Raw genomic sequence first — 16,726 nt, forward strand, 5'->3', positions numbered from 1 at the left:
TGCTCATGGCCATTAAAATTTACTCCTGGCTCTCCTTTCTGTCCTGTCTGTTTTTTAACTTCCTTTTAAAGTCTCTCTCTGTGCCGTGCATTCTTGCTTTGTAGCCTTGAAATATGTTCTCCTTACCTGCTTTCTTATCTGATGGAGGGTCTTCTCTCTTCTGACCATAAATACTGATATTCCTACAGTTGGAGCAGAGCTGGGATTGCAAAGCCTCCTTTCCCCACAGTGACAGCAGTTCCAGCAACTTAAGTTTGCGCTAAGGGAAGAGCACCTGCTGTTTGGAGACACTGGGATCAGCTGGGCAGATGTGATGTGATCAGTCCATACTGAGCAAGCAGGACGTGCAATTTCAGAAATTTCCAGGTGCAGGGCAGCAGAGTTCAAATTCTGACTAGAACAGTCAGGATGGGCATTGTGGGACACCACCTGGTTCTAGAGGCCCTTTACAGTGACACAAGCCCGGTGTCTATACTGAAACTGTTGATCTAACTTTGCCAAAAAAAAGGCTCTACGCCACTTGTCAAGGTGGTTTTACTTCATCAGCAACACAGGACAGTAGTAGGTGGAACGAGAAGTTTAGTTTTTACAGCTCTGTTATTTTATCAGTGGAAGTTAACTTTTGTTGACAGTAGTAGTAGGCATCCTTCAGTCTGCATAGATTATGGATCACGCCCTTTAAAGTTTCAATTGAGGACTTCATTTACAGCGTCTATGGTGACTATGAAGACCCACACGAGAGTGACAGTCCTTGCTGCATCTCTTGCAGATGTGGTGGGTATCTGGCAAGTACTTATTGTGCTTTTTGTGCGCTCGCTTCTCCTCTGCTAGCTGTCTGATCTTCATCTCGCCCTTCTGAAGGCCCTTGTGTAACCCCTGCCTCCATCTGCTGCAGTCATCTGCTAGTTCTTCCCAGTTGTCCAGCTCGATGTCTACCTCTCTGAGGTCTCTCTTGCAGACATCTTTGTAGCGCAACTGGGGGCGTCCGGGAGGTCTTTTGACAGAGGCTAGCTCACCATACAGGATGTCTTTTGGAATCCTTCCATCATTCATCCAGTGGACGTGGCCAAGCCAGCGGAGCCGACGCTGCCTGAGGAGGGTGTGCATGGTTGGGATTCCAGCTTGCTCGAGGACGGCGCTGTTGGTCACTCTGTCCTTCCATGATATTCCAAGGATGCGCCTGAGGCAGCGCAAGTGGAAGACGTTCAGCCTCTTTTCCTGGCGGGCATACAGGGTCCATGTCTCGCTGCCATAAAGGAGAATGCTGAGGATGCAGGCTCTGTAGACTTGCATTTTGGTGTGAGTGTACAGCTTGTTGTTATTCCACACTCTCTTGCTGAGTCTGGACAGAGTTGTGGCTGCTTTTCCGATCCTCCTATTTAGCTCAGTGTCCAACGACAGGGTGTCAGTGATTGTGGATCTGAGGTAAACGAACTCGTGGACGACCTCTAACGTATAGTTGTCAGTGCTGATTGATGGAGATTCAGCAACATCCTGACCGAGTACGTTTGTCTTCTTTAGGCTGATGGTAAGCCCAAAGTCCTTGCACGCTTTGCAGAACTGATCCAGCAGTTTTTGAAGCTGGTCTTCTGTGTGAGACGCTACAGCGGCATCGTCTGCAAACAGCATGTCTCTGATGAGGACTTCTCGCACCTTAGACTTAGCTTTCAGCCTTAAACAGTTTCCCATAAGATCTTGTGTGCAGCAAGATGCCCTCTATTGAAGATCCAAAGGCATGCTTCAGGAGGAGTGCGAAGAAGATCCCGAACAATGTCGGAGCGAGCACGCATCCTTGTTTGACGCAGCTCCTGATTCTGAAAGCATCCGATAAAGCGCCGTCATATTGGATGGTTCCCCTCATGTCTTCGTGGAACGACTGGATCATCTTGAGTAACCGTGGAGGACAGCCTATCTTGTGGAGCAGTTTGAACAGACCATCCCTGCTGACCAAGTCAAAGGCCTTGATCAGGTCGATGAAGGCTATGTAGAGTGGCTTTCTCTGCTCCCTGCATTTCTCCTGCAGCTGCCTTAGAGAGAAGACCATGTCAACGGTAGACCTCTCTGCGCGGAATCCACACTGCGATTCGGGGTACACCCTCTCAGCAATCTTCTGGAGTCTGCCAAGGATGACGTGAGCGAACAGTTTACCAGTGACGTTTGGAGGGAGATTCCACGGTAGTTGTTGCAGTCGCTTCTGTCTCCTTTGTTCTTAAACAACGTTACAATGTTAGCGTCGCGCATATCCTGTGGAACCTCACCCTCTTTCCAGCACAGGCACAGTAACTCATGTAGGTCTTCCAGGAGTGTGTCCGCGGCACACTTGATTACCTCTGGTGGTATACCATCCTGACCAGGGGCCTTTCCTGCTGCAATGCTGTCGATGGCTCTCTTCAGTTCATCCACAGTCGGTTCTTGATCCAGTTTGTCCATTACTGGTAGGAGCTCGACGGCATCGAGGGCTGCGTCAACCACAATGTTTTCGCGTGAGTACAGCTCGGAGTAGTGCTCAACCCAGCGCTCCATCTGTTTGGCTTTGTCAGCGATGACTTCACCAGATTTGGATTTCAGAGGTGCCATCTTGTTCTGGGTGGGTCCTAATGCCTTCTTCATACCCTCGTACATTCCTCTGAGATTACCAAAGCCGGCACAGGTCAGGATGTTGCTGCATAGCTGGAGCCAGTGGTTACTGGCACAGCGCCTGACTGTCTACTGTACTGTTCTTCTGGCCGCTCTAAGTGCTTGCTGGATACTCTGGCTCGGTGAGCGTTTGTACTCCAGGAGTGCAGCGCGCTTCTTTTCAATGACTGGAATCATCTCATCGGAGTTAGCTTCGAACCAGTCGTTTGTGTTTCTAGCTCTTCTTCCAAACACCGACAAGGCCGTGTTGTGTCCCTCAGATGTTGCCATTTGGATGTCGCATCGGCACCCCCAGGGCCGCTGCGCAGATTTTCCTGGAGAGGGTCTCTGAACTTTTCAGCTTTCTCCGAGTTTGCCGTCTTTCTGGCGTCAATGCGGGGCCTTCCAGCAGGTTTAGAGCGGTACAGCTTCTTGGGTCTCAGCTTCAGCTTGGAGCAAACTAGCGAGTGATCTGTATCACAGTCAGCACTATGATAGCTGCGTGTCAGAAGGACGTTTTTGAGGTTATTACGCCTAGTGATGACCACGTCTAGTTGATGCCAGTGCTTCGAGCGTGGGTGTCTCCACGACACTCTGTGCTGTGGCTTCGTTCGGAAGAATGTGTTTGTGATGCACAGATTGTGGTACGTGCACTGTTCAAGGAGACGCTGTCCATTGTCATTCATTTTTCCCACACCAAAGTGTCCTAAGCAGGAAGGCCATGAGGCCCAATCAGCTCCAACTCTTGCATTGAAGTCACCCAAGATGTACAGTTGTTCACGAGCAGGTATTTGTGCTACAGCAGCACTAAGCACGTCATAGAACTTGTCTTTTACTTCTGGTGTGGCGTACAGGGTTGGAGCATAAGCGCTGATCAGCTGGATGGGACCGGCGCAAGTTTGAAGCGTGATCCGAAGAAGTCTTTCTGATCCGCCCATGACTAATTCCACCATTTGTAGAAGGGTGTTTCTGACTGCAAAGCCAACACCATGCTCTCTGGGTTCTCCTTGGGCTTTACCCTGCCAGAAAAAGGTGTAGTCCTTTTCCTTTAGAGATCCCGAATCTGCAAGTCACGTCTCTTGCAGTGCAGCGATATCTACTCGGAGCCTCTTCAGTTCCTCGTTGATGACAGCGGTCTTTCGGGTGTCACTGATGGCCTGAAGATCTTCAGTCAAGCCGGTCAGCATGGTCCGCACATTCCAGCAAGCAAGCTTAAATTGTTGATGTTTCTCATTTCTTGTTGGTTTTCTTATTGGTTTGTCTGGTGCCCAAATTTCAGTCACTTGTCAGGTTCAGGAACCTTAAGCCTCATGCACCCAGCGAGGCAGGTGAACTGTGGCGGGACAGTACCCTCTTGGCTGGGGGCTGCCCAGCTTGAGGCGGGCGGTGACTGTCCAGTGAGATGCGAGGATCTCTCCCACCGTCGAAGGCAACCCCTGGCGCTCGTTCTCTATGCTAATCGAGCAAGAGCTTATAACCAGTATCTGTTGCCTCCTGTGTTGACACAGCGCAGTTCAGCGATGCCGGAGTACCTCTCCGGGCGTGAGCCTGGGCACTTATTATGGAGACTCTGGGCTGCCCAGACACCAGTGTCCCCCTCTCGACTTTACTGATATAGTCCAAAAGAGAGGATAACCTCCACGTCTGGTACCAGGTCAGCTGCAGGAGTTGCTGGGACAGTGCCAGAAGTTGACACCGAACCACCTTTGGACTCCACTCTGGATTTTCTGTCAGGGTTTACTCCCTTAGCCTCTCTCCTTTCCAGGATAACCCACAAGGCAGTGGGGTGTGGAGAAGGTGGTTAAGGATCCCGCTACTTCATACCTCTGTCACCGCGAGTCACCATAGCTCCCTGTGGAGGAATGACCTCATATCCCCAGGACCCTCCTCCCCACCTTTCACCGCCCCTCCCCACAGCTACCATCACTATAGGACCCTCCCCAACCCACTACCCCCATCTGTTCCCATGTCCGCCCTCCTCACTGCACTGGCCCCTCTACCCCCAGCTGCTCTCAGGTCCACCTTCTGCCATCGCTCTTCAGGCTCTTCTCTTCAGAGACGCGTTTTCCTGGTAGTGCTGCCTTGCAGGGCACAGGTGGAACACCATACCTGAAAAGGACAACAAACACAGGGCTCCTCCCTCGGCTAACTCCCAGAGGCAAACTCCCTTCCTTGTTAGCTGCTGCCCCGTTAGGTGCTGCCCCGTTTGCTGGGAGCTCCCTTCTCATAGGGAGAGCTGCAAGCTGGTCAGGCCTGGCTCAAAGCCTTGCCTCCACTCTAATCAGCCCTTGAAGGCTCACCTGGCAGGGAACTCCCCCAGTTCACACCTTGCAAACTGCTCTTCTCTGCACAGCACAAGCTCAGTGTGGGATTTGGGGGGCTGTGTGGTGAGCTTGTGGGTGAATGTCTGTCTGTCTGCAGCTTGATCAGCTGCCTAGGTGCCTGAGCTCAGAGCTCCACCTGCCATGGGCTGGATGCTGGGGGCAGGACAGGGGGAAGAGTTGCAAGCCTCACGGGCCAGATCAAGTCAAGCTGTGGTCCCAATCTGGGCCAGGAGTTCCCCACACCTTTTCTAAATCATGCAGTGCGGGGCAAACAGCTTTGGGCTAAGGGATCAAAGACTCTCAGGCTTAGGTGAGAACGGAGTGTGTTAAGTACATTAGTGACAATAGAGGGAGGTGCTGCTTGGCTACAGGGCAGTAGTAGCAACAGAACTTGTGTACCTGTTATACATTAATAAGTTATACAGAATATACCCTTATATCACGTCACCAAATTCCCTTCCAGTGGGAAACTAATGCTGCAAGGCTCCAATATCTGCTACTAAAAGTGGAGAATGGCAGTTGCCTTAGGATTACCCCTGAGTAGCCAAGACTTTGTTCAACACAGCTATCTTTTTTACCTTTGTGGTTAACAGCAATGTTAATTAAAACTTGTTTATTTAGCATGCTTTCTAACATGATTTGTATTCCCAGAGGTGACCAAGATAATGAAGAATGATTGCATAGAAATAGGAGCCAGTAAATAGCTTTGACTTTATCCTGTGATGTGCTCCATAGATTGTACTGAAACTGGTTGGATGTGGTGCAGTCCTCTTGAAAGAAATTAAATGACAAGAAGTGAGGAGTTAGCTGTAAGATACTGTGAAAAATGTATGACAAAATGGTGCTGAATAACCAGTACCTCCTGTATATGAAATCTGAAACAGAACCTAGCATCCTTTCCCCTGAGATATGTCACTGTAATGGAATCTCCTGTTCCGGTTTATTTACGTCTGTACAGCCATGACAATGTTCTGTGAATTACCCTGCAAAAATACAGGCTGTGTTATTATGAAGATACTGCCTTTTCCCTCAGGCTGTGGCCACACTTGGCCAGAACTTTGAAATGGCAATGCTAATCGCCAAATCGAAGAATACTAATGAGGCGCTGAATTGAATATTCAGTGCCTTATTAGCATTCACATGCTTCCAGCCGTGGTGCTCTGAAAGCACCACTTTCAAACATGCACGGCTCGGCATGGCTACACAGGAGTCCTTTTTGAAGGAGAGGAATAAGGGGATTTTGAAATGTGTGGCGTCCTTTTGAAAAGGACCCCTGTGTAGCCGTGCCCAGCTGCATGCGTTCAAAAGCAGCACTTTTAAAGTGCCGTGGCTGGAAGTGTGCAAATGCTAATGAGGCACTGAATATTCAATTCAGCACCTCATTAGTGTTCTTCGATATGGCCATTAGCATGACCATTTCGAAGTTTTGGTCAAGTGTGGCCACAGCCTGAATGAGTAGGAAGAATAATTCCAAGGTACATGTGTTTGCTGTTATATTCCCTTATTATAAAGGTCAGCAAGACATGTGGTGTGCTGTAGTTAGCTTGCTCTTAGTGGGATTGGGATAGTAATACCTGCTTTTCCCTTCCTTTCATTTGTGCAATCCCTAAAAGAGTGGTTTTCAACTGTGTGCCCTGGCATACTGTTGTGCCATGAGAACTGACCAAGCATGCCATGAAATTTCATCATTTTCCCCTCGTGAAGTTTGCAAGGGGAAATGCCAACCCCGCAGGAGCCTGTTTACACTGGGAGGCAGTTGAAATGCTGCATTCTCAGTTGAATGGGCTGGCAGGGAGCCAGCTCCCCATCCTTGTTGTGGCAAGGAGGGAGCGAGGGAGGAGGAGAGCCTGTTGAGCTGGGATGCAGTTTAAATGCTACGTCCTGGCTCCAGCAGGCTGGCAGGAAGGAGGAACCTGCTCTCTGGACTTGCCATCCCATACCACAAGTAATTGAACATTTCGGTGGTTACTCCCTTACTCAACATCCCATTTGATCCTTGTTTACCTTGTTGTGTGCATACTGTGTTGTAACCATAGTAAATGTAAGTAAATATGATGTTTATAAGCAATCGATTCAGCTGAAAAAGGTGGGAATGCCATGGAATTGTTTGTCTCACTGAAGTGTGCTGTATTACTGAGAAGGTTGGGAACCGCTAATACAGTAGCTGCTCCCCCACATCCATAGACTTCAGGAATGAGCTCTCAGACACGGGGTGAGGATGTCCTTCTGCTCTCTGAAATGGAAGGGTACAAAGCAGTGATGAGCAGATGACATGGAAATACGTAGAAATGTAGCACTTCAAAAACTAACAAAATGATTTATTCTCTGATGAGCTTTCATGGGACAGACCAACTTCTTCACATCAATCTCATTTCCAATACAGACTGACATTTAAAAGTACAGAGGACCGCAAAAAAACATTGCAATAAAAACTGACAAATCAAATAGGACTGAAGGAAAGGTGGGTGAGGGGTGGGGAGATGTTAATTGTCCTGTCTGAGATAATTACAATCATCAAAGGAAGGGAAGCAGTCCTTGTAATGCGTGAGGTAATTGCTGTCTCTGTTCATACTGGGTGTTAATGTGTCGAATTTGAATATGAATTCCAACTCACAAATTTCTCATTCTCATCTGTTTTTACATTCTTCATGCTCTAGGACACACATTCTCAGGTCTTTAACAGAATAGCCCACTCGATTGAAGTGTTCACTGACTGGCTGATGCATGTACTTTTCATCTCTTAATTCCTAGCAAATGTCTGCACAGCTTGATTCATCTTTCTCTGCCAACTGGAGTGATAGACACAGATGCCTGTGTACTGGAGGAGGCATGGGGCTACTTTGAAGATGCTCTGAGCATTGTAGGCACCACAGTAAGTTGAACAGGAAAACAAAAGATGCGGAAATGCTCCTATGTAAGTTTAAAAAAGTCCTCAGCAAACAAACCTTAAAATATTTAGTCTTTCACATTCAGGGATACCAGTTGGGGCAGGGAAATGGTGGGGGTAGGGAGAGCTCTAACCACTGCTGAGTTTTGTACCTGAGGGCTGAAGTCAGTATGCATGTCCTAGCCCCAAACCACACTCTAAGCGATAATACATTTGGGCTATGTCTACACTAACACCTCATTAGCATATCCCAAAGTGTCTCATTAGCATCCCCCTTTCGAAAGCGGGGTGCTAGTGTAGAGACAGTCTTGGAGTGTAATAGATGATGAATTCTGTGCTGCTCCCAGCTTCTGCCTTTGGGGCAGGGAATTTGTTTATAAACAGATGCAGGGTTATTAAGATAATGAAATGCTTATAATTAAATTAAGGATCCTCAGATGATTCTAAAAGTATTGCCAGGCACTTGAGTTAAAAGATATGAAAAAAAATAGGAATAAATAGTGAGGATTGGGACAGGTAAATAATGGTGTCTCCCAGGAATTTGTACTCTGACCTGTGCTGTTCAACATATTCATAAATGATCTGGAGAAGGCGGTAAACAGTGAGGTGGTGCAGTTTGCAGATAATACAAAATTACTCAAGATAGTTAAGTCCAAAACTGTCTGCAAGGAGTTGCAAAGGAATCTCACAAAACTAGGTAACTGGGTAGTACAATGGCAGAGGGAATTCAGTTTTGATAAATATGAAGTAATGCACATGGCAAAACTAGAATCTCAACTATACATACAGAATGATGGTGTCTAAATTAGCTGTTAACACTCTAGAAAGAGATTTTTGAGTCATTGAGGATAATTCTCTGACAACATCTGCTCAATGTGTAGCATCAATAAAAACAGTTAACAGAACATTGGGAATCATTAGGGAAAGGATACTTCATAGGACAGAAAATATATTGCCTCTGTAAATACATTCTATGTCCACATCTTGAGTACTGCATACAGATTTGGCCATCCCTTCTCAAAAAAGATATGTTGCATCTGGAAAAGTTCCAGAGAAGGACAACAGAAATGATTAGGCATATGGTGAGATTAAAAAGACTGGGACTTTTCAGCTTGGAAGAAAGTAACTTGGGGGAGAGCTATGTTAGTGGTCTGTGATGAAATGAATAAAGTGGAAAAATTGAATAAAGAAATGTTCTTTACTCCTTCACAAAAAACAAGAAGTAGGAGGTCACCCAATGAAATTAAGAGGGAGCAGATGTAAAACAAAAGAAAACATTTTTTCAGTCTACCTGTGGAACTCTTTGCCAGGGGATGTTGTAAAGGCCAAACAAGTAACAGGGTTCCAGTGAAAACCAGATGTGTTTGTGGAGGACAGGTCCATCAATGACTGGATCTAATACCACATCCATATGTCCCAAGCCTCTGTTTGTCAGAAGCGCAGAAAGGGCGACGGGATGAGTCACTTGATAACTGTCTGTTCTGTTAATTCCTGCTGAAGTACCTGGTATTGGCCTTTGTTGGAAGACAGCATCCTGGGGCTGGACGGACCATTGGCTTATCCCGTATTGCCATTCTGATGTTCTTATATAGAACCCCAAAGTACCTGCCATCTGCTGTAACCCACTAGACTCCACTCCACTCCCAGAGCTGAGATAGAATCCAGGAGTGCTGGTGTTCTCTCTCTTTATTGTGGTAGTAATAAAGTAAGAATATATATTAAGATTTTAAACCCAATTTATATCCCTTAAGTTACTTGCCATAAGATGTCAGAACATGTTAGTATTAGAGCTGAGTGGATCTATTATTTTATTTCTTTTATATGGGAATTAGATCTAGGGCTCCTTTCAGCTAAGTTACCTGCCAAAAATTAATCTTTTTAAGTGCGTAAGTAGCACTTCAAATTATGAAACAAAAGAAAAGTCATGTAGCACTTTAAAGACTAACAAAATAATTTATTAGGTGATGGGTTTTTTGGGGGCAGACCCATTTCTTCAAGCTCATCATCTAATAAATTATTTTGTTAGTCTTTAAAGTGCTGCATGGCTGCTTTTTTGTTTAGTGAAGATACAGACTAACACAACTACCTCTCTGACTATTCACTTCTAACAATGGTTAAAGTTGCCTTCTCCTACTCCCACTCCCCCCAAAATCTGAATTGGCACCCTTGCTCAGATGGGCCAGGCCCTTTCACAGAGGGACATAGTGAGGACAATTCAAAGCGAATTACCTTCTAGCTACGTTCAATTTTGACCATGTTGGCTTTTAGGGGGTGTTTCTAAGACATGTTATCAGATCTAGGTTTAGAAATTGCCTGATTCTGGAATATATAGGTTTTGTTGCTTGCCTCTGCATCCCATCCTGTTTTTCTACATCCTTTCTATAAAATTGGACACAGTACGCCTGCTAAGACCTAGCCAAGGCCAAGAAGAGAAATTCTATGACATCCCATAACTTGTATGCTATGACTCAGTTAATTCAATGTAAAATTGCATTTTTTTGTTTTGTTTTTGTTTTGTTTTGCAACAGCATCACATTACTGATTCATATTGAGGATGCAATCTGCCACAACTCCCAGATCTTTCTCAAAAATGTTGCTGCCCAGCCAGTCCCCCCATCCCCACGTTCTGTATTTGTGAATTTGTTTTTTCTTCCCTAAGTGTAGCATCTTATCATAGAATTCTAGGGCTGGAAAGGACCTCTGGAGGTCATCTAGTCCAGCCCCCTGCCTAAAGCAGGATCAACCCCAACTAAGTCATCCCAGCCACGACTATGTCAAGACAGAACTTAAAAACCTCTAGGGATGGAGATTCCACCACCTCTCTTGGTAACACATTTCAGTCCTTCACCACCCTCTTGGTGAAATCGTTTTTTCCTAATATCCAACCTACACCTCTTCCTCTCTAAGTTCAGACCATTGTTCCTTGTTCTGTCCTCTGTCACCAATATTTGTTTTTATTGAATTTCATCTTGTTGGCTGTAGCCCAGTTGTCCAATTTCCCGAGACCCCTCTGAATTTTAGCTTTATCCTGCAGATTATTAACAACCCACTTTCCCCCCGCCACTCTGTGCCATGTGCAGATTTGATCAGTATGCTCTCTACATCTACATCCAGCTCATGAATAACAATGTTAAACAGCACCAGAACCAGAATATCTCCCTGTGAAACCCCATGTGAGACCTCTTTCCACTCCAATATAATTCCTTTAATACTTACTCTGTTTGCGGTTAGTTAACCAGTATTGTATCCACTTAACAGTAATTCTGTCAAGCTCTCATGGCTCCTGCTTGCTTATCAGAATGGCATGAGGGCCTCTGTTGGAAGCTTTGCTGAAGTCCTGGTATATTATGTCCACCACATTCCCCCATCCACCAGATCAGTTACCCTGTCAAAGAAGGAAGTCAAGCTTGATTGGCATGACTTGTTCTTGGTAAATGGCTGCTTGCTGCTAGTAATGACCACTTCATCTTCTGGGTATTTTCAAATTGAATAGTAGCTTCCTTGGTATTGAAGTCAGGAAGATTGTTAGTTCCCCAATTCCTCATTTTTAAGATGGGAACCATATTAACCCTTCTCCAGTCTTGTGGGACCTCTCCTGCCATCCATGAATTGTGACAGCTGCTGGAGGACACCAGGGAGACGCTGGCCCTGTGACTGTCTGTCTCTAATCCCACGTGATTCTTCTGTGTGCCACCCCTAGCTTGAGCAGGCACTGCTTCTTCCCACCCTGCCCTCACTCCATCCCCTTCTCCCAAACTGCATTCCCTGTTTTGCCCCCTCTGCCACTGCTCCATCCCATCCCTGCCCCTGCCCCTGCTTGCTCTGCCCCCAGCCCGTCACCATTCCTCTCCTCTCCCCCAAGCAACACAGCCAGGGTGAATTAGCAGGAGACCTGGGCCAGCAGTAGGGCTAGGCTCCCCATCCCTCAATGATGGCAGGTGGAAGTGGAGGGACCCAGCCCCATCCTGTTCTGCTCCTCCAGCTCCCTGCAACATTATGGTAACGCATGTACCCTCATTACAGTGGGCTCAGCTCAACTAGTGGTGGGATTTTTCCACTATCCTCTAGGCTGGACAAGGATAACCTGCTTAGGATAGGTTTTAATAACCAGGTATAAACAAGTTACACAGCAGTTCTGATATATCAGGTTGCCATTCTCTGACATATCTAAATAACAACCCCCTCCTTTCCCATTACCACGTACATGGTGATTCTAGCAAAACATCACTATCCAGCGTGCTGTCATCCTGAACCAGGGTCACTGTTCCTGTTATCCATGTGGAGTGTGTTAATACCAAGATGTTACTACCTGTCTCTGTATGGCCTCTGCCTAGTACTGCTTAGGTAGGAGTGTTTCTGCAATATCAGCCCCATAGTTGCCAAGTTCTGTGAGCAGAGCTTGCCTCTTGCTCACAGCTTAACTTTGCTTTACATTAGCCAAGTCTGGACCGTAGTGTCTAGGCCTTAGGCCTCACACCAGGCATGTAATGTGTGAGCTTATGTTTTAGGCCCTCGTCTTACCACAGTTCCATTCTCCAGTCCTCATTTTGAGGCTGGGTGAAATTTGGCTTGCACTGTTGTCATCGATGACTCATCTGTTTATTAAATTCCTGTTATTTCAAATGACTTCAAAATGGTTTTCCCTGCTGTTGGTACTTACTCTACTGCACATACTGTTCAGTCCTTTGTCTACAGGAGGTCTGGCATATTGGAAAGTGGAATTTTTCCTTCTGTTGAGCTTTAGTTGTCCTCCTGGTTTTTCTGTGCTTTCTGGGCAGGCCTGAAGTATAAACCGGATAGTGGAACCAACTGGTACCATAGAGCCATGGATGAAAATAAGCTGAGCAATATGGTCCCATCTTGAGCCTCAATTAAAAATATCAGGCAGGAGGATGAGATTTGCTGATGTTTTCTTCTAACATGTAGCAAGCTGCATTTTCAAGCTTCCATACAGCCTGTGCATCCAAGGCGGTGCTCATCCTGGTTTTCTGTGCTGCAGGGAGGCCGCTAGCTTGGCACACAACTCCAGGGATGTGATCTTTGACACCCTGAATCACAGCAGCTCATTCCAGGTCTGCATGTCAAATGAGACAGATGTCAATCAGTTCATATGGGCCAGTGCATGTCAAATGAGACCCAAAATATTACTGCCACTCTGCAGAGAGATTGCAAGTGTGCATGCACTAACTTTCCATCTGCAAGTTCTACCGCCATACGCCATCACCATGGTGTTGCCATTTCCACAGGGTTGTATGTTTTGACATAACAATAGGCAAGAGTGCCACATTTTTCACCTATGTTGGCAGTAAGCAGTTCAAATGTGGTCTAGGTGAGTGGTGAATTATGGGAAAGACTGGTGGGACATCTGGCTTGTGCATGCATATGGTGAAAAACTCCCTTCTGGCTCTCTGTTTTAATAGTAAGTTCTACTGCTCTGTAGGCCAGGCATGTTTAAGCCAGACAAGCTTAATCTTTGCTTTGTTCTTTTGCCTTGCTGGCTACTTCAGGCTGATTACCCAGAGGTGGAAACCCTTTGGCTGATGACCAGAGCCTGGAATACAGGAATATTTCAGTACACTGTCAGTAAATACAAGGAAGCTGAGCACTGGTGTGGGCTGGGGATGCGCTTTCTGAATCACCTGAGATCCCTGAAAAGCAGTTATGAAAGCCAGGTGAGTGTAAGCAGCAGGTAGGCAGGGGAGAGGGGGGCTGCATGGAAGGAGCCAGTTCAAGAAGAAATGGACAAGGCAGAAGTGCAAGCAGCTGCATAGAGGGAGTTGTGGCTGTGGGCAAACCTTTGGCCCTATGCTGGCTTCTTGTGCATGGCGATCACGTTGCAGCCTGTGCACTATTTGGGGTCACAGCATGCTACAGGGGCACACATCTCATATGCATGTGGGAGGCTTGAAGACTTCAGATTTCAGCATTGAGTGCAGCTGGCTTCTCAGCTACAGCTGGAGACACAAAATCAGTGCAGGCTGCACCACTCTATCCATGATGTGGCTAGTTGCCCTGCATTCCATTTTAGGCACTGCTTTGGACAAGATACCATTGTGACCCTCATGGAAGCAAAATGTATGTGCTGTTATGGTGCAGCAGTATGTTTAGTATGAGGGGGCATCAGGAGGCTTAGGGTCAGGACAGAACTGGCCAGGGAAAAAAATTGACATTGGAAAATGAGGTGGGTAGAAAAAATTGTAAAAGTCTCTGACAGGTATTGTTCAGGAGTGCAGACTGGATAAGCCCGCTAATCTTTACTGGCCTTGGAATCTGAAAGACAGACAGGGGAACACTTGCCTTCCACTACCTCCCCACGCAGTTACCTCTTTTTTTAGTAAGGTAGTTCTTCCCCTGGACTGAGCTGCTCATATAATCCACCACACTGATGCAGCTATAAGCAGTGAACAATTAGAAGCGGTGCAAGTGGACAGGCCTGGAGGCCATTGTGCAAAATGGCAGGTGCATTGAATAATTATAAAGAAAACAAAGGGCTTTTCTGCATACAAGTAGGACCAGTGCCACTAACAGTGGGTGGTTCACTAATTTAATGGAACCAGGTGCCTTAGCGTGAAGATGTTTATGTTGTTGTTCTAAACAAGGTTTAAACAAAACTGAACTGTCATAAGCCTGGCATTAAGTGCTGTAACTGTATTGCTGCAGCATCCGCCGCCCCCCCTTCATGAAAGCAGTGCAACTTTTGGATATATCCCAGGCACAATGCTGCAGAGCAGAACACTTCCATGATAGCAGCCCTCTGCAGAAAGCAGTATAGGTTTCCTAGCCCTTGCCAAAATAAGTTTCTTGCTGTTGCTTTACTACTTTGGAGTTCAGATGCCCTTAGCACTGTCTCTCCATACTGCAGCAAGCAATTTGTAGACTTCATACAAGCTTCCAATGGCTCCAGGTTAACAGTGTGTGGGCTGGTCGCTAGTTTTTATACTGATTTATTTGTGTCAGTTTTTGAAACAGTTAAATTGTTGTAATCCCTAGCATGGCTGCAGTTGAATATTACACTGCTGGAGGATATTTCTATAGTTATCAGTGTATGCCCATTAAGGGGCAGGCTGCACTGATTTAACTAATGGGCTTCTAAACAGATATGGTTACATTGTTTGTTTTTTAACTACTGCATGTAGACCAGTGTGTAGTTCAGGTTCGAGGAACAAGCCCTGGCCCATTCCCCTCTAATTGTATGGGAAAACTGTTTGCCTTTATCCATTCTGAGGACTGCTGATGTTATATTCCCCAGATGATTGGTCTTTATAGTGAGGTGCTGGATAAGTTGGACAGAGCAAAGGGGTTCCTTCCAAATGAAGAATAACACTAAATGCAGCAAGCCAGAGGGATGCAACCACCTGTAAACATTCAGCCGGCTAGAAGAGGCAGCTAGTTCTGCAGCAAGTGCTGGGAACACTGTCCAGGTCCTGCTGCTGATGGCCATGTTAAACCTATGTATTTTTAAGGATGTTTTTATTGGAGATATGTAACTGTTCAGGCCTGTATTCATGCAATAGAGCTATTTAATGGTAAGAAGCTGATTAATAACCTTATGACATTGGGCTCCTGTTGTACAGGCAGGTAGGTTTAAATGTTTGATTTTTAATAGAAAGTGAACAATGAAATTGTTCAAGCACCTTTTGCATCTTATGGCTGCCACTGTCGCCTCCCTGTATAAATGTTGTTTATTTTTCAGTCCATTTCAGTATGGACAACAATTTAGAACTGCTGACCTGGATTGTAATTGTCAGTCACTTTGTTATAATAAAGAGAATAGATGCTCACCCAGACCATCACATGCTTGACTCCCCACTGCTCTTCTGATTTGACCACCTTGATTACAGTTTTTCTGATTTGTCACCCTTGATAACTATTTCTGGTTCTCTGTGCCTTAAATATTGAGTCTGTTCTGGTTCTGAAGAAGTGGGTCTGTCCCACGAAAGCTCACCTAATAAATTATTTTGTTAGTCTTTTAAAGTGCTACTGGGCTGATTTTGTTTTGTCACACACAAAACTCTCTCAGTGGGGTAGCCCTGCTTGTCTGTTGCTTTACAGAAATAAAAAACAAACAAACAAACAAGCAGTCCTGTTGTACCTTAAAGACTAACTCTTATTAGGTAATGAGCTTTTATGGGTCTTCCAATAAAACCTCATTACCGAATATACACAAACTGCTAAAGCTTTGGCTAACACTGCAGTCTGTGAGCAGCTAAGTAGAACTTACTGAATTAGTCAGTGGTCACCTTAACCTCTCCAACAGCAGCACACATGGTGGGAGACTCTGTCCACAGCTGCAGGGATTGGGTGAGAAGACTCTGCCCTGCTTCCTCCCCACCCAGCTAAAATTTAATGGGATTAATACAGCCTGACCTAACCAGCTTGTCTGTACTTCAGAGGCAGCATTACAGGTCAATGAAACAAGGGTCAGTGCAGCCATGCTTTCAAAAAAGCAAATGGAACCTTTGAGCAGGGCCCTGTAGAACTTAAAACATTGGTTACATGCTCACTCCCATAGCTGTCTCTTAGAAAGTAATCACAGCTTGAGCTAAGTATAGAAGGAGAGTGCTTCACTGTCAGTCAGTATACTTCAGCCCGGGCTGCCCTATGGGCAAACATGGAGCAACAAAGTAAATGGGCATTTCATTTGTGTGACCCACAGAGTTGTAGTGTTATTCCTCTACATGCCCTCTAGTTACTTAATATGATGTAAGGGATTACTGGGTTGACAAGGGTAGCAGGTTGGTGCAGCACATTGCTACATGTCATACTGAGAAGTGCATCAGCATTCAAATTATCTTAGAGTTGACCTGCTCGCCGTCACAAATGCCCATGAGGTAGTGATTTTCTTCAGCTTACTCTAGAAAGCCCATGGATTTTAGAGCACTTACCAATTGTAGTGCCA

The 16,726-nt window shown here is 45.9% G+C and overlaps 1 protein-coding gene across 1 annotated transcript in view; it reads left to right on the plus strand.

Moving 5' to 3' along the window:
• The window catches only part of LOC142020235 (testis-expressed protein 11-like), a 104,966-nt gene extending 89,000 nt beyond the window's left edge, over positions 1-15,966 (plus strand). The window contains exons 13-15 of the mRNA XM_075007918.1: positions 7,692-7,812; positions 13,335-13,499; positions 15,077-15,966. Of these exons, the coding sequence (XP_074864019.1) occupies positions 7,692-7,812; positions 13,335-13,499; positions 15,077-15,148 (358 nt within the window). The 3' untranslated portion in view covers positions 15,149-15,966. The remainder of the gene's footprint in view (positions 1-7,691; positions 7,813-13,334; positions 13,500-15,076) is intronic.
• The last annotated feature ends 760 nt before the right edge of the window (positions 15,967-16,726 follow it).

Source organism: Carettochelys insculpta, chromosome 13, assembly GCF_033958435.1.
Source record: "Carettochelys insculpta isolate YL-2023 chromosome 13, ASM3395843v1, whole genome shotgun sequence".
NCBI classification, from domain to species: Eukaryota; Metazoa; Chordata; order Testudines; family Carettochelyidae; genus Carettochelys; species Carettochelys insculpta.